This window comes from Setaria italica, chromosome VI (genome assembly GCF_000263155.2).
Source record: "Setaria italica strain Yugu1 chromosome VI, Setaria_italica_v2.0, whole genome shotgun sequence".
Lineage (NCBI taxonomy): Eukaryota > Viridiplantae > Streptophyta > Magnoliopsida > Poales > Poaceae > Setaria > Setaria italica.
In genome coordinates this window covers 7,683,573-7,706,785 of record NC_028455.1, presented here as the reverse complement: position 1 = coordinate 7,706,785, position 23,213 = coordinate 7,683,573, and the positions used below count along the sequence as shown (strand labels likewise).

The 23,213-nt window shown below is 42.4% G+C and overlaps 4 protein-coding genes, 1 long non-coding RNA gene and 1 pseudogene across 6 annotated transcripts; all 6 read right to left on the bottom strand.

Moving 5' to 3' along the window:
• Nucleotides 1-1,596: 1,596 nt before the first annotated feature.
• Nucleotides 1,597-2,078, bottom strand: LOC105913497 (pollen allergen Phl p 2). The gene has a single exon (XM_012846936.1). It carries the CDS (start codon nucleotides 2,019-2,021, stop codon nucleotides 1,665-1,667), a length of 357 nt encoding a protein of 118 aa, XP_012702390.1. The 5' UTR covers nucleotides 2,022-2,078; the 3' UTR covers nucleotides 1,597-1,664.
• Nucleotides 2,079-5,427: 3,349 nt separating this feature from the next.
• Nucleotides 5,428-6,309, bottom strand: LOC101757874 (probable leucine-rich repeat receptor-like serine/threonine-protein kinase At3g14840). The gene is made up of 5 exons (XM_022827867.1): nucleotides 6,162-6,309; nucleotides 5,945-6,022; nucleotides 5,723-5,782; nucleotides 5,607-5,645; nucleotides 5,428-5,488 (listed from the first exon to the last, which is right to left on the bottom strand). Exons 1-5 carry the CDS (start codon nucleotides 6,287-6,289, stop codon nucleotides 5,479-5,481), a joined length of 315 nt encoding a protein of 104 aa, XP_022683602.1. The 5' UTR covers nucleotides 6,290-6,309; the 3' UTR covers nucleotides 5,428-5,478.
• Nucleotides 6,310-6,509: 200 nt separating this feature from the next.
• LOC111257676 lies at nucleotides 6,510-7,044 on the bottom strand. Of its 2 annotated transcripts, XR_002678297.1 has the most exons (3): nucleotides 7,028-7,044; nucleotides 6,769-6,937; nucleotides 6,510-6,641 (listed from the first exon to the last, which is right to left on the bottom strand). It is a non-coding gene; the product is annotated as an uncharacterized LOC111257676 (long non-coding RNA). The 2 variants fall into 2 exon arrangements; XR_002678295.1 differs by lacking the exon at nucleotides 7,028-7,044 and having other exon boundaries at nucleotides 6,769-7,013.
• A 128-nt stretch (nucleotides 7,045-7,172) lies between these two features.
• LOC101756542 (ATP-dependent DNA helicase PIF1) lies at nucleotides 7,173-8,813 on the bottom strand. Its single transcript, XM_012846782.1, has one exon. The coding sequence runs from the start codon at nucleotides 8,811-8,813 to the stop codon at nucleotides 7,173-7,175; it is 1,641 nt and encodes a 546-aa protein (XP_012702236.1).
• A 7,950-nt stretch (nucleotides 8,814-16,763) lies between these two features.
• Nucleotides 16,764-17,175, bottom strand: LOC101758158 (pollen allergen Phl p 2). The gene has a single exon (XM_004972970.1). It carries the CDS (start codon nucleotides 17,118-17,120, stop codon nucleotides 16,764-16,766), a length of 357 nt encoding a protein of 118 aa, XP_004973027.1. The 5' UTR covers nucleotides 17,121-17,175.
• A 795-nt stretch (nucleotides 17,176-17,970) lies between these two features.
• On the bottom strand, nucleotides 17,971-19,146 carry LOC101758569 (annotated as a pseudogene).
• Between the last annotated feature and the right edge of the window lie 4,067 nt (nucleotides 19,147-23,213).

Below are 23,213 nucleotides of genomic sequence, written 5' to 3'. Positions count from 1 at the left end.
GCCTAATTAGTCCATGATTTGACAATGTGGTGCTACAGTAACCATTCACTAATGATGGATTAATTAGGCTTAATAGATTCATCTCGCGATTTAGCCTAGGGGTTCTGCAATTAGTTTTGTAATTAGGTTATGTTTAGTCCTCCTAATTAGTATCCGAACATCCGATGTGACAGGGCTAAAGTTTAGCTCCCTCCTCCCAAACACCCCCTTAGATTTTGGGGGTATGAAGGGTGACATCACGGCATTTAAAAATAAAGATGTACATATCATATTTGTAGAATATAAAATGAAATATTACTTTAATTAGAAAAGGACAAGAAAAAACATCGGGTCTTAATACCAATCTTTTAGATCATTCTTCCCATGTCCGCACATGGCCATGTACCTTATACTAACACCCCCCCTCCCTTTTTGGATTCCTAGGAATATCTGAAATGTGACATTTCAGTATTTGAAGAAAAATATATTTATATTTGTAGAATATAAAAGGAAATATTAATTTAATGGGAAAAGAACAAAAAGCTGGCCTAGCCACCTAGGTAACAGTCCAGTGCAATGACCTCCTTCAACCCTTACTTCTCCAAGACCACACAACGGTTAGCACACCATATACCATAGGATCTTAGAAATGGAGATATTTCGTGGTCTTCATGGCTAACATAGAATATGGAGTTTGTAATTTTTTCTTCAGCGAGAGATATATAAAGAAAAAACTTTTATTTTGTCCTTATATATTGTCAACTTGATTGATTTTTCATTGCCATTCCCCTAACCATCAAATGGACTCCAAGAGCAAAGATCCACCACCCACTCATTATTACACCCAAACATATCGTTGGATTGTCTTCAATCCCATTCTACTACTACTGATCTGTAGCCTCATTGTCTTCTGTCCAACCTATCTTCCTAGCATTTGCCTCCGGTGCCGAGAAGTCCACAGCATGCCTCCCTTTTTCTATGGTACACCTTCCTTTCTTTGCCATGTCTCAACTCTATTCCCATTGTTGGCACCGGCGGAGCTTAGTGTAAATCAAAGCGGAGTAGGGGACATGGCCTCCCAGGATTTTGAGATTCCTTTAGAGTAAACAATAATTGCTCGGCTTAAAATGTTGATGTCATCTTTAAATTAGCAGCCCCTTCTGGATCTCACGTGAAGGTTCGCAACTAATTGTTGGGTCCAAACCAGCATCTATTGCTGCACAAATCTATCTTCGTTGCTGCCTGCCAGGGGAGCATCAAAATTTAGTTTCAAATTCTATGATAGGTCAAAATGGCAAGATTTTACGTGACCATTGATTTTCTTTCTTTACAAATAGTCATCAAATTCTAGATTTGCAAATCCTCAATAAGGCCGATCATCGATGAAATACAGACAATTCTTTTTGTTTTTTTCACTTTGATTAATCGAATCACAGGATTTGATAAAAAAAACATTTCAACAATGGGCAGAACCGCTAGTCGATGCACGCATGATGCATGCATACAATGTACATGAGCGGATGGACACCAGCAGTTAAACATTTGCCCTATACCGTAGTCTAGGAGTGGCCGATCAGCTACCACAGTAGAAAATATTAGCCACGTTGGCATGCAGGCCCGAAAAATTATTTGGAGGTTAATATAATTCCCATCCAACTCCAAAGCGTGCGGGTACGTTCCGTTGCTTAGACCTGGAGGCTGGTCTTGTAGTTGGAGCCGGACTTGAAGCTAGCGGGGATGGCGTCGTCGACGACACGGTAGCCACCGGATTTGGCGGCGAAGCGAATGGAGAAGGGGCCCTTGAGAGGTGCCTTGCTTTCAAGCGTCCAGGTGCCGGCCGGCCCTTCCTTCAGCTCCGAGAAGTCGCTGGCGCCCTTCTCCTTTACCTCCACCTCGGAAATAGCAGTGCTAGGGATGAGGACAAGACGGGTGGCGCTGCAGCCGGGGCCGGTCTTAAAGGTGAGCGCAGAGCCACATGAGCCGATGGCTAGCAGAGCTGCCAGCGCAGCCGCAGCAAGCAGGATGGAGGACCTGGAGGCCATTGTTGTGGCGAGGTAGCGAGGTGTGACCTTGCTTGTTTCTTTGATGGATTGAGGGGGGATGCGTGTGTGTGGTGATCGAGTTGCAGCTGGGTACGTATTTATGGGTGGTGGAGGGAAGGAAGCTGAGCATTGGACGTACGGTTATGGGTGGTGGAGGGAAGGAAGCTGAGCATTGGACGTATGGTGCGCCACGGACATCGCTGGTCAGCTTGTTCAACGACCGACACGTGTACTCAATTGCTAAAATCCGAGCTTGGTAGTCCCGATTGTGTTGGTCTCACACAAAAGAAGAAGCGCAGGGCATGCACTCCTCTCAAAAAGAGAAAAGAGAAGAACAGAAATGCATGCAGTCCTCGTCGCCACTCTAATCTCTATTCTTCTTTTTATACCCTCCTCTCAAAAAAGAAAAGAGAAGAAAAGAACAGGCATGCGGTCCTCATCGCCTCTCTAGCCTCTACTTCTTCTTTTTTATATATACTAACTAAAAACAATAAATCACCTTTTGCTCTTGTGGAGATTGTTATATACTCAGTTCCTTCTGCAACGCTTGTCCATGATCTCGGTAGAAAATAATTTTACAATGTTTGTCCATGATGATAGCAAAGGAGTATCTATTGTAATATTCCCCTAATTAAAAGTTCAAAAATAAATTATTATGCTATAGACTTATGACGTTTAATAGGGTTGTGGTGGTAATTTCACATGGATTTTTTTAAAACTGCTTGTGTGGTCTATGCGCTTAGTATGCTATGGACAAACATTGCATGATAAAGGGAGTACCCCGCTCCGTGAAAATGTACACCGAGCTCCAGACATCCTCATATTGGCTCGAAAACAAAAATCCTAGACCAGTATGCTATGTTTCTCTTCCTTCACCATTTTTCTCTCTCTTCATTACACGGTACCAAGTCCCCGGTCACCCCTTTATCAAAAAAAAAAGTTCTCGGTCCGCTAGCTGGTCGTCTTTCTTGACTGAACTAGCTGTTCGGACACTTGCAAGTTCACCTCAAACTATGTGGTGTTCTTCGGCGATAGTCTTATATCTATTAGTCGACCAAGCGATAGTCTACAACCTCTTAGCTCTTGTGTAGAGAGGCAGGATATTGTGTGGTGACTAAATTATGCTGGCTGCACCACCTGCTTCATCGTACCTTGGTGTCCTCCAGTACTTAATACTACCTCCTTTTATCTTTATTAAATTTCTAGGAATTTTTGGATTTTGTGATTCTGAAACGTGACATCTCAGCATTTGGAAAAAACAAGTATATTTAATTTGTAGGTATAAAATGAAATATTTGTTTACTTACAATAAGAGAGGAAAAAACATCCAACCCTCAAAATAGTCTAATGCGCCGACCCTTTCAATCTTTTTTCCCTAAAAGACCGCATATGGCCGATGCACCTAGGATCTTCACAATGGAGATATTCCGTGGTTTGTATAGAAAACGGAGAATCTTGAGTATGCATTTTTTTTTCTTTGAAGAGACGTTACGTTTTCTACTTATATATCGTTGCCGTATTTTAGTCAAGGGGGGGAGGAGCTGTGTGTTTTCTCCTTTAATATTTACTAGTAGAAATGCCCGTGCGTTGCTACGGGTCTTTACCCTCTCTAAAATAATTATCTTCTTATTCCCGATTCATATTTCATAATACTATAACCACTTTTCTTCTTCTCCTTCCCGGAATTTTGCACACGGTAAAAATTTAAGAAGTAGATAAGCTATCACAAGAAGAAAAATTCATGAATTTTATATCAGGTACCCTTCTTGCAGCATGATACGACACAATCTTCTTGACTTGTTAGTCCAATTGTATCTTCGGGTGGGCCCATAATTACATTATCCAATACGCTTCTCTACGTTCATTGCCTTTTAGATAACTTATGCCACACGGTTCGTCAGTGCCTTCAGAGCATTAATTTAGTGTGCAGACAATGCTACTGATTTTGTTGTAGTGTCCTCTGTACAATAAAGGCCATGTTTTCTTACCCAAGGATGAGTCCTTGTGCGGATTGTGAACCTCGCTACAAACAGTCAGGCAGCAGCAAGAACCGATGTTAGGTAGCTTATGCAGTCATAGTCCAGCAAGCTCAATTATGCGAGATAGCAATGCAGTGACACCTAGCAGTTGCAGCTTGTCTGGAGTAACAACATTCATTGTGAGGAAGCAGTCAACATATGAAATCGCAAGGTAAAGAGTTTCTGCCTGAAGCTTGAATTCGTCAGCCACTTGTACCAACCAGTCCACAAGGACAGCCCTCATTTTGGGGGAGATGGCTTTATGATTCTTGTGAAAATAGTCCGGACTTGGTCTCCTCAATTGTTCAACCTAACAATCTCAACAAAATAAGAGAGTCACACCTAAATGGCTTAAATTCCGCATCTCAATTGATCAAAGGACAAAATTTCTTGCATTTTGTATATTAAGATGGCATGCTTTTCTGCTCACAAGTACCTGTAAGTGAAGTAGTGTTTGGAGACTCAAGAAAAGCATCCTTGCGTCATATGTCCTGAAAATGAGCAGAGATTGTTTAGTTGTCAACAACATGAAGCAACAGTACTCCTACAATAGTACGTCACCATTACTCGCCTATGCTTCAGAAAGGCCATTGTTCCAGAAAAGTAAAACACTGTTAACGCTCTGTTTCAACCATCCCAAAACACTGCAGGGCTAGCGCAGCAGACAGAAGTCCATCGACCCATTATACCAGCTCAACGTAATCCACTTAATGAATCAGTCGTTTTCCCAGATCTGGCGTCGGTCCAAGCCTTGGCTATTGTGCGCTTCATATCCTCGTCGCCTTCCTCATACATGTTCTGCACACGAGAATGCATATAACAAGTCACAGAATGATCACAAAAACTTCTTGATCTAAGCCATGAGAGGGGGGAAGCACTTACCTTCGTTAAGTCCATAATTCCAGACATTGGGTCCTTCTCCTTGTCCATGCTTGGCTTGAACTGTCAACAAAAATAGAAGTTTAGTCAGTAAACTAACTCAAGTGTCATGTGACCAGCCTAGCACTATTCAGACAGGTGCTATAACAAACTAATCTGTCTATGTTTTAGGATTTGCACATGTTGTTACCCAGTTCACACATTGAACCAACAGAAGTGAGCAAAACCTGGGGCCTTGGAGTGCCAGCATTGAAAAGGGTCGGGGAAGCATGAGTGAACCAGCGCTGAGACATCATGTGGTATGTTCTGACAGCCGATTCAATATCATCCTTATGTATGCCCACAGAAACTCTCATCAACATATCCTGCGGCCTTTCCTCGACCTTTCCACCAGGTTTCAACAGATGAGACCTCTGAAGTGTCTTAAAACCAAAATAATGATAGTCGAAATATTAAGTACTGTTAGATGTCTGAATTCTGTTATCAACATGAGGACTGATCAATCTGTTCTGTGTAAGTAAACTTACAGTGTGATTTGCCCATGCAAGGAAGATTCTTTCTTAAACATGACTGCAATCTTGCAAAAAAACAAATAAATGTAAACCATTTCAGACTTTCTTTTCTTTGCTGGACATTTTGATGATAGAAATTGAAAATGTTTTCTGCATATTTCTGAGCAGGATCTTACGAATTGTCATTTGAAGATGAAAAACTTGACACCATATTTCTGTAATCACAAGAGCATGTAAGCATCACCGTGAAACATAAAGTAATTTTATGCGAGGATCTTTGAAATTTACATACACATTTGCTTGCTGACACTCAGAAGGAGGGTTACCCGTGAAGTTATTATATGATATATCCCTGTAAAGATTAATAATTGTCATGGAATAAGAAATCGAACAAGATGAAAGGGGAATTGGAATGCTTGTCATGTTTTAAATAGTTACGAAGTGTCATGTACAGAAGCAACATATGAATGCATATGGTCTGTCCATAGAAATCACTAAGTTGCAGAATACGCACATGTTTACTTTATTGCTTGCCTTGTTTTTCAACATCCAAGCAGGCAAATCTCCTGTCAGCATATTGTCAGTCAGGTACCTAATAGTTTTCAAATTGAAATGAGGTTCCATTGGAAAATTAAAGGTGACACTTAACACAGGATAGAAAGCCATTTGTTAAAAACATCAAGAAAAAAGTTGGAAGTTAAAATAATAATCTCACAGAACGATTATCTCACAAATATTGCAGTGCCATCATTCCTCCAAAATTTGCTGGAACTTGGCCTGTCAACTTGTTGAAGCTTATATCCCTGAAATTAGTACAGTTTATAGTAATTACATAATCAGGGATTTTTGTGACGTGCATGAAAGAATTACTGATGGTTAAGGTACATTCACAGAACAATAAAATGTGTACCCGACAATAGAAATGGGTGCACATGAGCATTACTCATGTTAACCCAACCCATTTGCCCACCAAGCTTCATAGTAATGCACCGAAGCCTTGGCCTGACACCATAGTTTTTTATACAATCCTAAGCATAGGAAACGTAGTTCGATTTCTATGATGGACACATACTCCTGTCTTCAGCAAAACTTCACAAAATAAAGGTTGCATGATACATGAACACAAATTAGAGTTCAAACTGATATACTTCTAATCTTCCAGGGCCCCACCACAAATGCACTTTTGATGAGTTCTAGGAAGTCTTTAGAACCTGAATGAATTCTGTATATAGAATAATCAGTTCTCTGCTAGTCATATAAAATAAAACAAAACATTTCTAAGCTCACTACCATCACTGTCACAGTTAGATTATATCAAAATAACTGTAGATTACATACCTCTGCAAAAGTCTCTAATTCATACACCATCCAACGACAGTATCTCTTTTGCTTGCCTACGCTTTGTCAGCTTTATTGAATACAGAAAATGAACATGTTAATTGGACAGGGAAAGTATATTCCTATGTTTTTTTGCATCTTTACATAGTTCCCACCAATTGTCTTTTTCCTGGACAGCAAGCAAATCCATAGCAATTTCAGTTCTTTTTTTGACAGCAAGGAAATCCATAGGAATCCGAGTACAGCAATCATGGCATACCTTTCAGAAAGTTTGTTGTTTTGTTGTTGCTTGCAGGAGAATCACCTATTTGTAACAGAAATAATAAATATCAACTTTAGTTAGTCCACACATGCATAAAACCGTCATGAGTAATTTCTCATAGAACTTACAAAAAGCTCAGTACCTATTTGGTGAGGACCTCTGAATACACTATATTCTTCGTGTATCTATCTGTTGTGTCTTTTTGATTGACCTCTTTCTTATCTGACATGTCGCTTTTTGTCTTCCTTTTTTTCCTTTTCTTATTTTTCTCTGATGGCTTGATTTTGTTGTCCTGCTTGTTGTCCTCATCTTTATCATCATTTTCAGCTGTTAGTATCTTTATGTTCTTGGCTGTTGTTGCTCTAGAAAGCGCGACATATAATTGACCGTGAGAGAAAACCGGTTCAAGCAGGTAGATGCCTACATTTGGTATTGTTTGTCCTTGTGCTTTGTTTATTGTCATTGCGAAACTTAGTCTTACAGGAAATTGTTTCCTCTTGAAACGGAATGGGAACATCTCATCATCAGAGGGGCACAGCGGGATTCGGGGCAAGAAAACTCGTGTCCCATAATGTTGTCCTAGTACAATCTCTGCATCGATTGCATTTTTCTGGAATCCTCGTACCACCAATCTTGTGCCATTGCATAGTCCATTAGCTGGGTCGATATTTCTGAGTAGTATTATTGGACAGTTAATCTTGAGCTTCAGCATATGTGGTGGTAGTCCATTTGGGGTTAGTGTGTTTAGGAATTCCGGGGGATAGTAGTTATGTGGGTCATCTTCTACACTATCGAAGCTGTGATAGACCATCTCTTCTCCTTGGAATCGTTCAATCATTTTCAGATTTATGCGGTCTACACAGTCATTACACGTGGATAAAATGGCTCTTGATGTGATGTAATTTGGATCCTCCAGGCAAGCGCTGTTCATTTGGTAGACGCTGTCGATGAGTCTATCAAGTCCGGAATCATCCATTGTGCGTGGAATACATATATTTTTGGGCAGACGTATCTCGCCTTTATCGTTTGTCTCCTCAGTGCCATTGCCGATGCGCAATAGGTATTCTGCAAACCATGGGTCATTTTGAGCCCTCATGTTGCGCACAAGCTTCATGTGACGCATGCAATTCCAGAGTTCAGATCTGCGTAGTGAGGCATCTACTATTTGTGATCTTGTACCCTTTCGTACAACCGGCAGAACTTGTCTAAAATCTCCCCCAAATACCACTGTTTTCCCACCGAATGGAAGATTTGGTACATCCATTATGTCACGCATGCTTTTGTCCAGTGCCTCTATTGCCTGCCTCTTAGTCATCGATGCTTCGTCCCAAATGATTAGCGATGCTGCCTGAAGTAGCTTGGCTGTCCCACTTTGTTTTGTGAATGAACAAATAGCCCCATCATCTATCCTTAGTGGTATTTTGAACCTTGAGTGCGATGTCCTTCCTCCGGGCATTATGGAAGCAGCGACACCAGAGGTTGCTGTTGCTAAAGCTATTTTTCCTTGTCCACGGACTGTTGCAAGCAATGCCCTGTATAGAAAAGTTTTCCCCGTTCCTCCCGGTCCATCTACGAAGAATAGCCCTCCTTCATCTCTATCAATTGCTGTTAGAATTTCATTGTAGGCGGCCTTTTGCTCGTCATTTAGGTGTTTAGGCAATTCCATGTCCTCAGGGTCCACCTCGATGTTGGCTTCCTCGGTGATCTCCCTAGGTGTATTGTCTTTTGTGTCATTTTGCTCGTCGATCTCTGGAAGAGGAAATGATCGTATGTCTTTTCCCATCGATTGCAACATTTCTCTAATGTTGATTAATACCATCTGTTCGACCGTTCTTGCATTTTTGCAGTTTCGTCGATAGTCTTCCGACATTGCCTCGATGTGATTGTTCCATAGTGCACGGATGTCGTGGGGCTCACAAAACACAAGAATCGTCGCAAATAGCCTTCGCAGTGAGGATGGCATCCGAAATAACTCTGCTTCCGTCAGGCAATCATCTAACGTGTTGTCTGCCTCAATGAGGCCCCTTCTCTCTGCAGCTTCACGAAATGATGGCAATATTTTTCCATCAACTGTTCGTAGGTCTTCGTAGCAGGTTGCGCCTTTCACATGGTTCAGGAGAACTCGGAGATAGTATCTTTCTCCTTCGGCTGGATGTGCCGAGACGATTCTCCCAACCTGGTACAACGTTTTCCTTTTCCTCTGTTGCCAAAACTTCCCTTGGGTTTGCCAAGTATAATGTTCTGGAAAATCACGGTACAGAATGCCTCGTGCTTTTTCGTGTATTTTGTTTGCTTCGAAGTATGCCGTTAGCATTGACTTCTCAACACCTTCGCGGTTGATAACTTCCGTTATTTCTTTTTTTCCATGGTATGAAACCATGTGCATGTTTGGAAGATGAAGCTGCAATTGCATGACTGGAGGATTTGTCTTGCTTAGTTCGAAGCCATATATCCTCCATAGTGCCTCTGGTGGTGTCACCCATCTCGCGTCTCTGTATTGTCTAATCTCATCGATGTCTTCTTTTTCGCTTGTCCCATTTACACATACAGATGCACGGTCATGCCCCTTGTAGATGTATTTGTATAGGTATTTGACAGCTTTTATGCTTGAGCATACCTCGACATTTATATGGCAATTGAACATTTGTAGGAGGTAAGGGTTGTATGGGACTACCCACCTGTTATCTAGTTTGTGCCCTCGGACTATTTCATTGTGGCCGTCATCGCGTCGCCTGTATAATGGGTAAGAATCCTTGCCTTGAATGGTAGTAGCGTTAAATGGCCTTGGATAATAGTTCTTGCATGATTTTCGATTCTTCGTGCATGCACAGTTCTTATTCAATGTACCGCAAGGTCCATGCATCATATGTTTGATAACCATTTTGTACAACTCTGGGTACTTTTGTTTGTTTGGGAGCTCCGCCGAGATTAGTCTATCATATTGCTCTGGACAAGTAAGCTTATATTTTCCGGTCATTATAAGCAAGAAATGAGCGTGCGGTAGACCTCTCTTTTGGAACTCTACAACATAGGTATAGGCCTTCACCTTGCCTAGGATGTGCTCTTCTAACAACTCCTTTTTCATTTCTTCTAGTTTTGCTCTGAAAACACGAACAACAAGATCAGGGCGATCTTGTGGTGTTTGACCAAACTCAAGTTCATTCGTGATCTCTTCCCAGTTGGGATTGCATGTCATCGTGAGGAATATGTCCGGTTTCCCATATTTTCTAACTAAATCCATGGCGTCTAGGTACCGACGCATCTTGTCTCGAGGACCCCCAATAAATGATGATGAAAGCACTGTCCGTTTTCCGACTGCATCTCCCCTGTCTTGTCCTGCATGAATGCTATCTAGAAGGCCTTGGTATAGATCCGCCCTTATCTCTTTCTGATGATTCCATATGAAGTCCAGTCGTGAGCTCTCAATTTTGATGTATGTATCCACGGCGAATTGTTGGAAAAGTCGTCCGCCGTATAGTATTGGGTTAAATATGTTTGGTCGCACATGAAATTTATAGCAGTAGTATTCTCTCATGGTTACCCACAATCTACCACTTGAATCTGTGTTGGACAAATAGAATTGATTGTTAATGGCATAGGCAATTATTTAATTAGTATATGTAACTATGAAGGCTAATATTTGAATTAGTTACCTGGGTCATTGTTTTTGTTATTTTGATTAGCACGAGCTTTCTTTACATCTTCCGTAGTAATTCCAACCTTTGGGATATCGGCATGCCATCCCAATTCACCTCTTGGAAAGAACAGAGGATAAGACAATGGATCGTAGCATCCAGCGTATGATCGGATTCCTTGTATTTCGTTGTTGTTCCCATGTAGTATTACATTTCTGTCAAAAGTATTCCTCCGTTCATTTCCTTCAACCCAAATTGCAGCTACCTCTGATGTGATTGGTGCGTTGTATGTCCTTTGGTCCAATCTTTGGTCAAGGTTCAACATCACTCTGTACTCCTCAAGGTTTTCTTCTTGTCCCAAAGTCCTAAATTGTTCAGAGTATGGATTGTTGCGTAGAGTATTGGTTATAATGAGTAATACATGTTTGTCTTGCTCATACATTTCCTTGCGGCAATAGCGGTAACGATGCTCTAGGGTTGGATCATCATCATAGAAGTAGAGTTCTAGATGCTTAGGATCTGAACCATCTTTTCCAAATGAGCGTATGTTGTGATATATTTGACCATGTGCTCGGAAGGTGTAAATACCGCTGTTTCTCATGGTAGTTGTATCTCTATCGAGGCGACAATATAGAGAAGTAAATGAGAAGTGGCCATTGAAAAACCTTATATTCTTTCGAAAATGTATTGCATCAGAGTCATTGCTCGTCCATAGTCTCATGAGCTGATGTGGTGTCTCAAGATTTGCAAGTTTTATTTGTCCTTTTCGACAGCATAGGCCTTCAGGTTCATATTGAAATTTCTTTGCATCGCAATATTTGCAATTTTCAACAGGTTTCAGCTTGTGTGTGTTGTCTGGTATGTTACTATAGACGAGGTCATATGGATCATTGATGTTTGAATGCTCGGGAACGGTTGACTCATTTTCATTTATTTGTACCTCCATATCTTCCCATTCTGGTATGATTCGTAGGATTAAAGAAATTAGAGAAGTACTCACATTGTGATGTGAAAATATTTTAACGTGTTTATCATACCTTGACCAGAAATTATGTTATCCTCCTCATCAGTATGCTCGGGAACGGTTGACTCATTTTCATTTATTTGTACCTCCATATCTTCCCATTCTGCTATGATTCGTAGGATTAAAGAAATTAGAGAAGTACTCACATTGTGATGTGAAAATATTTTAACGTGTTTATCATACCTTGACCAGAAATTATGTTATCCTCCTCATCGGTGTCTTCTTCATATACAACTCCATCGTCATCTACATAGAAATATGTGAATTATATGCTGTTTTCTATTGCATGAGAATATAAATTTAGTATATATCCTTACCATATGGTTCATCATCAATGATTGATTCATTTGGTTCTTCTCCATCCTTGGTGGCTGGACACATTGGATAGGGGATATCTGTCCATGAAAGATTGTTATCATTGTAAAAATTGATGCATGTATAATCTGATTGTGAGAGTCATATATGCAATTGGGAGTATTACCTTTCTTCATGTTTGTTGGCTGTTTTATAGATTCTAGATCATCTATGACTTTGGTGTTCGTAGAACAGTCTTCATCTGATGTGGCAGGTGTTTTTTTCATTGTTTTATCTGTCAACTTTTCATCACGATAGGCTAGCAATGCTTCTCTTTCTCCTGGTGTTACGTGTTTCCTTTGTCTTATGCTTGTGGCAAATTGAGTAAAATTTTGTGAATTATCTGTTGCGATATTTGCAGGGTTCTCCATTGCAATTGAATTCTTGCTTAGAGTGTCACGTTGTCGTGCACGGTTAGCGTAATCTTGTTCTAACTTTGCTTTCTTTTGGTTTGGTTGCATGTTTGCATATCTTTCCCTCTCATGCATGCATTTTCTCTGTATTTTTTGCTGCTTTTCTTGATCAGTCATCTGTGAGCATTTTTCTCTTTTTTATTGATGATAGGCTTCACGACATTTTTTGAGTTTTTCCTGCTTTTCTTCATAACTCATCCGTGCATACCTTTCTCTATCTCTTTTTCTTCTCTGCTCTTTGGGATCCAAGAGTTGCGTTGGTGATTCAAATGGTTTGTCTGCAAAGAGTTATACATTATATTATGAAGTTATATGAGACAGTCAAACATTAATTCTGTGTTTAATGGTTTGACGAAGATTTGAATCATATTCAACATACCAGGAGTTGACATTGATCATACAGTGCTCGATGGAGACAACTATATGTGTGTGCTATGTTGAGAAGGTGACCCACTTATAACTCCAATGACAAGTGAGGATTGTAGCTTTAAAGTCTTTTCTTTTGAGTTGTCTGCAAGTAGCATGAAAGGGGTTTGCTTAAATTCAGAAAGGAGATCTATTATGCAATCTGTAACATAAACTTGATTCAAACAAACAAATTAGCCTAGGAAGTGAGGATTGCAGCTTTAAAGTCTTTTCTTTTGAGTTGTCTGCAAGTAGCATGAAAGGGGTTTGCTTAAATTCAGAAAGGAGATCTATTATGCAATCTGTAACATAAACTTGATTCAAACAAACGAATTAGCCTAGGTGCATCGATTAAATCAGTAAGGAAAACCATGGCATGTTGTTCTATCATTGTAAGAAATTTTGGAAACAACAGGTTGTCTTCTATGAATCTAACCTTCAAGTTTTCAGGATAGGCAATATTTGAAAACCTCTAGAGTTTGTTTCTACAAATTTTGACAGTAGGATTCTGTGATTTTCAAGGTTCACTGATTAAATCTATTCTTAGCAAAAAAAAGAGACTTTCAATCTATATATTGCGAGTGTGCTTTTAGTCCTACCGCAAATCATTTAAGAAATGTGCATACAGTTCTACTTGTTAATATTTCAAAAAAAAATTGAAAACAGGCTCCTCCCATTTTGTTGGAACTGCATGCTACTCTGTCACCATAATTTTCTGGCTGTTATCCTGTGACCTCTACTCTGCTTATTATTCTCAGGAGAAGGATGTCACTTCATATAGCTCAAGTAATCAGATGGAAAAGAAGCCCAACAGATGAGGTCTGGCCTACTGTCCGCTATGCCGCTTCATTTGCAAGGTATGCTGCATACTTCCTCTACCAGATAGACCTTGCTTTTACTTCTTATTAAATTAGCTAGCATAGGCATCCTGCAGGAATTTAACATGACCCAAACAAAGACAACTAATAGGACCTTTACTTTCTGTCTTCCTACAGCGAAATTAGTATCTGTGAAATTCCACATGTTTGATGATACAGAAAAGTTAAGATAAAATGTGCACTGTGAAAAATCTAAAGATAAGATAAAGTATTGAATACGTCAGTGTAGATCATTGAAAACTCTAAATCTTCAATGACCTTTGTGAAGTTAAAGTGCAGCTGTTCAATGTGAAGCATCCGCATGCACTGGCAATATGGCCTGTGCAATAGAATGTTTAGGAATTGACAAAGTGTAAACTATTAAAGCATATTTAATAAAGAATGATGACCGAGAATGAGTTTCGTATTTTTCAATGAGTAGACATGCAACTCCCATTAGTTTTCAGAAATTTTCCCATATATCATTAAAAGCAAAGCTTCGCAACAACACAACAACAACAATGTCTCGAGCAACATTAACTGAGGTATATACTTCCTTTAATAAATAGCATGAGCGTAAATTTGATAGTTATTGTTAAATGTAAAGCTACAAATGACCAACAAAGATTACTGTCTCGATGACTAAATAATCTTAAACACAGAAAAATTGATATACACGGTTTAACTAACACAACAGTAAGTATTGATATTCTTTTTTGTCTGAGAACCTTGCTTCCAACTATGAAGAGCTGAAGTGCTAAATTGAATTGTCCTAGGATTGCAGTGTTATACATGGGCTTCTACACTCAGGATTTTATGCGATAGAGTGCACAGGCCAAAACAAAATCAACTTTCTTCAATTACCTTTTTGAAGTTAAAGTGCAACTATCCAATGTGAAGCATCCGCATGCACTGGCTATATGGCCTGTGCAATAGAATGTTTAGGAATTGACAAAAGTGTTAAACTATTAAAGCATATTTAATAAAGAATGATGACCGAGAATGAGTTTCGTATTTTTCAATGAGTAGACATGCAACTCTCATTAGTTTTCAGAAATTTTCCCATATATCATTAAAAGCAAAGCTTCGCAACAACACAACAACAACAATGTCCAAAAATTGGATATGCCTGGTGAAAATTATTGTCAGTATAACAAAAGTAACAGCAGCAGATTTGAATCAACCAGTAGAAATTTTGAAGTCAATACTACCATTAAATATCCTATTCTCATAATCTGGCAAGGATACAACCATAAACAATATCAGGCCAACATATTGTAACATACTATTTCTGAAATGTATAGTCAGAAATGAATCTTATAAAAGCATTACTGCAAATATATTTCTGCCAGATTACTTGTCCTCCAATTATAGTAATTTAGAAGGAAGGGAGTATATAGTCCACCACAGCGGCCAAGCCAGCTTCTACAGTCAAATAGATTGACACAATTTAGAGGACAAATAGCTTCGTAATAAGTAAATGCTTATGTACCTTTTGTCGAAGGAGAGTAAGAAGCTGAACACGCTAGACCACACGAGTTGTTGGCGTCGATGGAGGGGATCTAAGCGTGTGTTGCTGAGCAGATTCTCGACGGCGAGCAGGACCTGGTCTCCTGGCAGTATGGCACAAAAACGTCAAAGATACCCAAACACGCAGCTATGTATACAGGCAAGAAACCAACCTCGATTCCAATCCAGGTACGCCTCGATTTCGATCCGGTTCGGCAACGAACTCTACTGGAAGTATGGCCCCGAGTCACCCTCGAATCCGATCCGATTCGGAAGCCGCGCAGGCTTGCCGGAGATGGAGGCAGAGTACCGCATGGAGGCGACGGCGGCGCCGTCGTGGCAGTGGCCATCCTCCACGGGAGGGAGCCTCCTCCTGCAAGTGGAGGAGGAGGAGACGCTCCTCCAGCCGTGCCAGCTGCCCCATGCCGCCATACATCTCCCACCACGTGCGCAACTCACCGGGGGGTGAGGGGTAGGGGGGAGGAGGGAGGAGCGATGGGGCCCTCAGATCGGCGACGGCGCAGATCCGTGGGTGGCGCAGGCCCTTGCGGCGTGCGGTACCGGCGTCGGAAGGGGAGGTAGTGGGGACGCGGAGACGGGAGCGGAGGTCGGGGGGGATGGATGGGGAGGCGGCGTGCGGTACCGGCGTCGGAAGGGGAGGTAGTGGGGACGCGGAGACGGGAGCGGAGGTCGCGACGCCTCACCGCCGCCCCACCGCCGTCAAACTCCCAACCCGCGCGCCGCTCACCGAGGAGGCGGGGTGGGTGGGGTGGGGGGGGTGGCGTAATTTTGAGAAGAAGTTTCCATTTAAACCCCCTCTCTTTCCTCCTTTTTCAATCCGACACCCAGACTATTCATAATAATGGACTACGGGTTGATTACACAAAACATCAGGGGTTTTTCTACAAAATTACCACGACGTACGAAAATCCGGGCAGAGGCGTTACTTGGTTTAATAATAGGTAAAGATCTAAATTTTCCTAAACCTCCATTATTTTTTGGCCTTGGACACGGGCTGCAACGTGGGCAGCCTTAACCATCTTCGTTCCCTCACGAGCAAATGTATCAAAGGGAAACCTGTTCTATGTCCTATATACTAGTTCTTTTTTCTTTTGCTCTTCTTGCGAGTCTGAAACATGTGATTTCAGAATTTGAAACAAACATGTCTAATTATATTTGTAGAATATAAAGTGAAATATCAATTTAGTTGGAAAAAGACAAAACATTTCATATTTTGTTGGAAAATTAGTCACCATCAATTTCCATGAGACAAGATTTTGCAAATCCTCAATTATGCGGTCATTCGATCAAATACAGACAATCCTTTTTATTTGTCACTTTGATTAATCAAATCATAGGATTTGAAAGAAAACATTTAGGCAATTTGCCTTACACTGTAGTCTAAGAGTGGCCAATCAGCAAACCATAGAAAAAAAATGTCCTCGCTGGCATGTGAGTCCGATCTCTTTTGAAATTTTATTTAGAGGTCAATATAAATTTCCATCCGACCCCATACGTGCGCGTCCGATCTGTCGCTCAGACCTGGAGGCTGGTCTTGTAGACGGATCCGGCCTTGAAGCTAGCGGGAATGGCGTCGTCGACGACGCGGTAGCCACCGGACTTGGCGGCGAAGCGGATGGAGAAGGGGCCCTTGAGCGGCGCCTTGCTGTCGAGCGTCCAGGTGCCAGTCGGTCCTTCCTTGAGCTCCGAGAAGTCGCTTGCGCCCTTCTCCTTGACCTCCACCTCGGAGATGGCGGTGCTAGGGATGAGGACCAGGCGGGTGGCGCTGCAGCCCGGCCCGGTCTTAAAGGTGAGCGCGGAGCCGCATGAGCCCACGGCCAGCAGCGCAGCCAGCACCGCGGCGGTGAGAAGGATGGAGGACCTGGAGGCCATTGTTGGCGGAGAGCTAGCAAGCTATGAGGGTGCGTAACCTTGCTTGTTTCTTGATGGAGCGAGGGATGGATGTGTGTGTGGTGATTGATGTTTCACGTATTTATTGCTGGCGGGAGCAAGAAGCCGGGCATGGACGTGCGGTGCGCCATGAAGCTCGCTGGCCAGCTTGTTCAACGACCAAGGTCATGTACAATTGCTATAAATGGATTCGAGCTTTAGTGGTCTCTGTTGTTTTGCTCTCCTCTCGACCAAAAGGAGAAGATAAGCGCAATACACACAGTAAAAAATAGTCTTATTTCTTATTTCTGCAATAAATCGCTTCTCTACTTATTGCTTTGATAAAGAAAAACATAGTAAATCACCCTCGCTTATTCCGGTCACGGCGAGACTAATATATACTCCCTTCATTACGCAATGATTTAGGAGAGAAACATTTTATGATGTTTTAGAGCTACAAGAGAAATTGTTGTCTTATGATATTTAATAGACATGGGTGGTCATTTTACATTGACTTTTTCTTAATGTTCATGTACATTGTGTGCTATGGACAAACATTGCATAAGGAGGGAGTACTCCGCTTGGGTGGAAATCTCTGCTACCTACGGATGCCTCTGATCTCGACCTAAAAAAAAAGTCTTATGCAATGTTTGTCCCTCTTCTCTTATTTTGTTCAGGGGCGCATTTCGACTAATCATACTATTATGGAAGAGTAAAAGCCCGTTTCAAATTTTTGGTGGGTCAAAATGCGAGGTTATTGTTTTTTTTTGAACGAACAAAAGCAAGTTACAACGTGAGCATTGATTTTCTTTGTTGGCATTTTCAATTAAATGAGATTTGCAAATCCCCAATGTAATTACGCCGGTCATCAATTGCATCCATTCGAGACAATCTTTTCAGATTTGTCATTGATTAACCAAATCACAGGATTTGATAAAAAACATTTCTGCAATTTGAACAACCACTGGTCCATATACACATGCTACATCATGCGTGCGCGGATAGACACTGGCAGTTGTACGTTGCCCTACACTGTGGACCATGGGAGTGAATAGTGATCGATAGAAGTTCAGGAAAAAAAAAATCAAAACTGACCCCTGCCCTCGAAGCTCTGGCCGAACGCCCACCCCTGCGGCACGACGTTGTCCAGCTCCACTGACCTGCCGTCGCCAGCAACGACGCGGAACGAGAGGCCCTGCCCGACGTGGCGGCTGTCGCCGCTGGTCCAGATCTGCCCCCAGTTCCGCGACATGTCCGCCCACTGCCCGTCCCATGACCCCCTGACGGCCATGGCCTTGACGTCCCCGGCGCCGGCGACGTTGAAGACGAGCACGGCGACCCACCACTGGTTGCCCTTCATCTCGAAGCGCACGCCGCCGCGCTTGGCGCAGGGCACGCGGCGGTACTGCACGGGGATGATGCCGACGTGGAAGTCGGTGACGAGGCGCAGGAACATGGGCTTGGACAGGTCGAAGTGCCGCAGCGGCGGGTTGCACCAGTTCTCGTTGGGCTTGGAGTAGTTCGCCGGGCACAGGTTCGTCGCCGTCACCGTCACCGGCGCGCCGCCGGGGGCGCAGTAGGAGCTGCCCTGGCACCGGAGCTCGTAGCAGCCGCCGCAGGCCCTGCCCTCGCCGAAGAGCGCCACGCTCAGCGCCGTCGTCTCCAGCCCGTACCCCTGCTCGAACAGGTTGCCGTACCCGCACGCGCCCTCTGCGTGCACGATCGAAAGCCACACACTATGACGCACGTGCGTGCCAGACAAACGACAAATAAACCAAGATAGTGGAGTGTATTCTTATTTCTTACGCATGGTCTCCGCCACCGGTCTCGTCGCCGTAGAACGTGGCGTGCGCGTCCTCCCAGTCGTCGGCGGCCGACAAGGCCGGCAGCAGCAGCAGCAGCGCCGCCGCCACCACCACGACGGCGGCTGCCGCAAAGCGAGACGACGACGGCGACGCACTTGTATCCATGTAAACCACTACTACTAATCCAACAAGGTTTTGGACTGTGGTATACTATGGCCTATGGTTTCGGCTTTGGCCGGAGCCTGCTCTTTATAGGGCAGCCAGTGGCGTATACTGTGCAAGCACTTGGCAAACTCTTATAAATGCTGTGAGCAGATGAAATCCTACTGATTTTGACCGGAACGCGTAGCCAAATATGTTTTTGACACGATTACGAATGTGATGGCAAGGGAAGATTTAGCATTAATTAAACGCTGTTGATGAATTCAAATTAGAGCAATTTATTGCTGAAGATTGTGTAGATCTGTAAGATGGATATATCCCTGGCACAAAATCTGCTGCATTTCTGTGTCATACAGTGCAGGAGATTGTTCATGGGATGATGCATGCATTCCACCAAGTATTTTGCCATTGGGAGATTGTGGATTTCGGCGTGTCGTCTACTACATTTATCCTCAAGATATAGTACTCTGAATTCAAAATATGAACGGCAAAAATGTATGACCGGGTGAGATTTGATATCAAATTCCAGCACCAGAGATGCGTGCCGACGCCATAGCCACTCCACTAGTGTGCGCGTGCGCCGGAATTCACCATTGACACACACCACCATCAATTTCTTCTCGTATAACTTATTCGGCAATTTGGCAAGAGATTGAATAATTAATGGACCTTAAAATGTTGCTGGAAACAGAATCTTAGTGCAGATGCATATTGTTGGAAAGCAAATATATACTAGCCAAGGCTAATAAGTTAAGTATTAAGTTGGCACCATCAAAATATTCAGATAAGTATTTGCCAATTGTGGGCTGCGTTCATACATCAATCTGTAGGAAAGTATTTATGAGTTTTTCACCTTATAACCCAGTGGTTTTCAACTTCCCATTCTATTTTCTTTCTTCACAGTTCACCTACCTACTGCCCACTTCCTCGTCGTTTGCAATATAGGGCCCATCATCCTCGTTGCGGCCCCTCTTCAAATGTAGGCAAAGTTTTAAATCTAACTAACCAATTAAAAAAAGTCTTGGTGAGAAAATTTTAAACTACATTAGTATACATTGTTTTTTAAACTTTGATAAGCAAAACTTTCTTATGAGCAAGCACAATCCCCTAGTATTACCCAAGTCGCCACCAAGTTATTGCCCTCTTTATCTTTTCCTATTTCCCTTCCTTTTCATAATGTAAAATGTTATTTGAAATATTTTCTAAAAAGTCTAAAAATTACTTGATAAATCTGTCAGTTTAAAGCTTATAGGAAACCTTTTATATGAAAAATATTATAATATAATATTTTTTGCAAACCTTTTTGAATACTATTTTCTGAAAACATCACTATTGCATTTTTTAAAAATTTACTTAAATAACTTTTATTGTAAAATTTTTAAAAATAAATTTCAACCAAAGTTATAAACTAATTTTCTCTAAAAATATTTCAATGACTTCTCCACTAAAAGTGTTAAAATATCTTTTACGTAAAAGCTTTTAAGATAACTTTTGCGAGTAAATTATTGAAATATCTTTCCCTGACCAGGGAGTCCCTCTGAAGTCTGAAGTTTCATGATGAGGAGTGAGGACCATGGTAGGCATATCATTTTGTAATTTCTGTTGTACTAATTGGGCGGTGCTTTTTCTAGGGAAAAAAAAGAAGCCACCCTCTGTTGGTCTCAAACGAATTTGATACGGAACAGATTTAGGGTTACAATGAAAACAATGCTCTCTTTCAATTTTCAATTGAAAAAGTGATCTCTCTTTACAATAGGGTAGGACTCCCCTTTAATATTGACTCTTAGCCTAATTTACATTCCTAAAGTACCCTTATTCAACCACTATATTCCTGAAATATGCCGTACATAAAGGTTGTTAAGGAACATGTGTACAAATTAAACTTCTCCACGTGTTCACATTTCTCACGCCACCTGCCTACTAGCCTTGGGACTTCACCAGTATCTTGAGCCAAACGCCTACCCTCGAGGTACCAGCACGTAATGCCTTGATGAAAAACCTTAACCTCAAGCAACTCCACTTTGAGCCCATTCCTAAGTAGGAAACAAAAAGGAAATAGACCGGTGTTTGGAATTAATCCCAACACTCGAGGGTTAGTTTAATGAGAATTAGCTGTTATTGTCGTCATTCGTTACCCTCGAAGCCTTCCACGGATTTGAGACCATACGAGGGTTTGAAACTTATTCTAAGAAGCGTCTTCGTATTTCTACTGAACATGCGAGGTTAAGGGATTCCATTCTCCTCGTTGTTGGTGTACAACTTGCGAAGTTAAGGCTTTTTTTTTTTGAAACGAGCCAGCAGGAGAGCTGCTGCTATATTAAAAGAGAGGAAAAGCCCGACAGGCCGTATACAAACGTACTATACAAGCTGTACACTCGCATCCCCGAAACGGGGAGGCAAAACTCCGCTATGACAACTAGTACAAAATGGAACACTCAACCTGAGAGAAAGTCCCCCAAGTGTTTAGCTCCCGCAGCGACCCACATCGCAGCTTGGTTCTTGATGCCGTCGGTTATCTGGGTAACCGTCTTATCTTTGTGTTGGAAGATCCTCCGATTTCTCTCTAGCCAGATCTCCCAAAGAACAAGGATAATGAGGGTCTGCAACCCTTTCCCCCCGTTCCCCTCGGCCACCGGGCTAGCCAGCGATGTCCACCAATTATGTATGGAGTCGTGCCTATCCCAGCGGCTTGGATCAACATTAGGGCATTGCGTCCATGTGTGAATTTTCATCCAAATTAGCCGTGTGAAACTGCAGTCGGCGAAAAGGTGATACCCTATCTCCTGCGCTGTGCTGCAAAGGGGGCAGGTTGGGTTACTGGTCCATCCCCGACGCTGGAGTCTGTCCGCTGTCCAAATTCTATCTTGCACGGCCAACCAGCTGAAGAATTTGCACTTTGGTGGCACCCATGTTTTCCAGATTAGGTTCTCGAGATTAGTTGTCATGGATCCTATGAATTGTACTCTATATGCCGATTGTGTGCTATATTTCCCATTTGGCGTGAATTTCCATGTGATGGTGTCCGGGATGCCTGGCGTAAGGTGCAGGCGGTTGGTCTCAACCCATAGTCGGTAGTACTCAATGAAATATGTGGCGGTAAATCCTTGATGAAGAAGGTTTAAATCTCTTATCCACGTGCGATTTGTGACTGCATCATATAGTGTCCTGTTCTTCCTTCTAGAGATATGATATAGATTTGGCGCAATGTCCCTTGGCCTTTGTCCACTTACCCAGCCACTGTCCCAGAAGGAAGTCTTGTTGCCATCTCCCACTGTGATCTTGGTTGCCGCCGCAAAGAGTTTGCGGTCCGTTTGGGAGCAAGGGATGTCCTGGCTCTCCCAGGAAGGTCCATCATTCATCCAGTCCTGCCAGAGCCACTGTAACCGCAAGGCCTGGAGAATTTTCCGAGGTGCAACACACCTAGTCCTCCTCCCCTCCTAGGCCATGCAGATCGTGTCCAATTCACTTTGCATTTCCCGCCTGTGAGCAGCTCCAACTCCGCCCATAGGAATTTCCTTCGCTTAGCATCGATAATCTTCAATATCTCTTTGGGCGCTTTGAGGGCCGACAGTAAGTAAACCGGTTGAGCAGTTAGTACCGATTTGACCAAAGTGAGTCTGCCAACTGTCGTCATGTTTCTACCACTCCAACTATTTAACTTGGCCACGACCTTGTCTAACAAGGGTTGGAAATCTACAGCTTTCAGTCTCAGTGTGGATAGTGGTAGCCCAAGGTATTTGATTGGGAAGGCTCCCCTTCTCATCGGTAGATTTTCCAGTACCACGTCCAATTGCATGCCTTCGCAACAGATAGGGACGATAGTCGATTTGCGGAAGTTTGTTTTGAGACCTGTTGCTTCCCCGAAAATTTCCAAGATGTTAGTTAGTGCATCAATTTCCTCTTTTCTTGGTGCTATGAATAATGCCGCATCGTCCGCGTACATCGAAATACGGCATGTGGGCGCCCTTCCGCGTAGTCTGGTAAGGATGTTCATATCTGTCGCTAATTGCAGGATTCTTTGTAGGGGATCGATCGCTATAACGAATAGCAGCAGTGATAATGGGTCACCTTGCCTCAACCCACGGCCATGTTTTATTGGTGGGTTCGGGACTCCATTTAGGAGGACGCG

What these genes read in the sequence shown, in the direction of transcription:
- LOC105913497 (XM_012846936.1), bottom strand. Translation starts at nt 2,021, where the DNA reads ATGGCCTCCAGGTCCTCCATCCTGCTTGCTGCGGCTGCGCTGGCAGCT.
- LOC101757874 (XM_022827867.1), bottom strand. Translation starts at nt 6,289, where the DNA reads ATGCACGTCACAAAAATCCCTGATTATGTAATTACTATAAACTGTACT. An exon ending in GCAAGCAATAAAGTAAACAT is followed by an intron (nt 5,783 to 5,944) that starts GTGCGTATTCTG and finishes TAATCTTTACAG; the next exon opens with GGATATATCATATAATAACT. An exon ending in GAGTGTCAGCAAGCAAATGT is followed by an intron (nt 5,646 to 5,722) that starts GTATGTAAATTT and finishes TTGTGATTACAG; the next exon opens with AAATATGGTGTCAAGTTTTT.
- LOC101756542 (XM_012846782.1), bottom strand. Translation starts at nt 8,813, where the DNA reads ATGGGAAAAGACATACGATCATTTCCTCTTCCAGAGATCGACGAGCAA.
- LOC101758158 (XM_004972970.1), bottom strand. Translation starts at nt 17,120, where the DNA reads ATGGCCTCCAGGTCCTCCATCCTTCTCACCGCCGCGGTGCTGGCTGCG.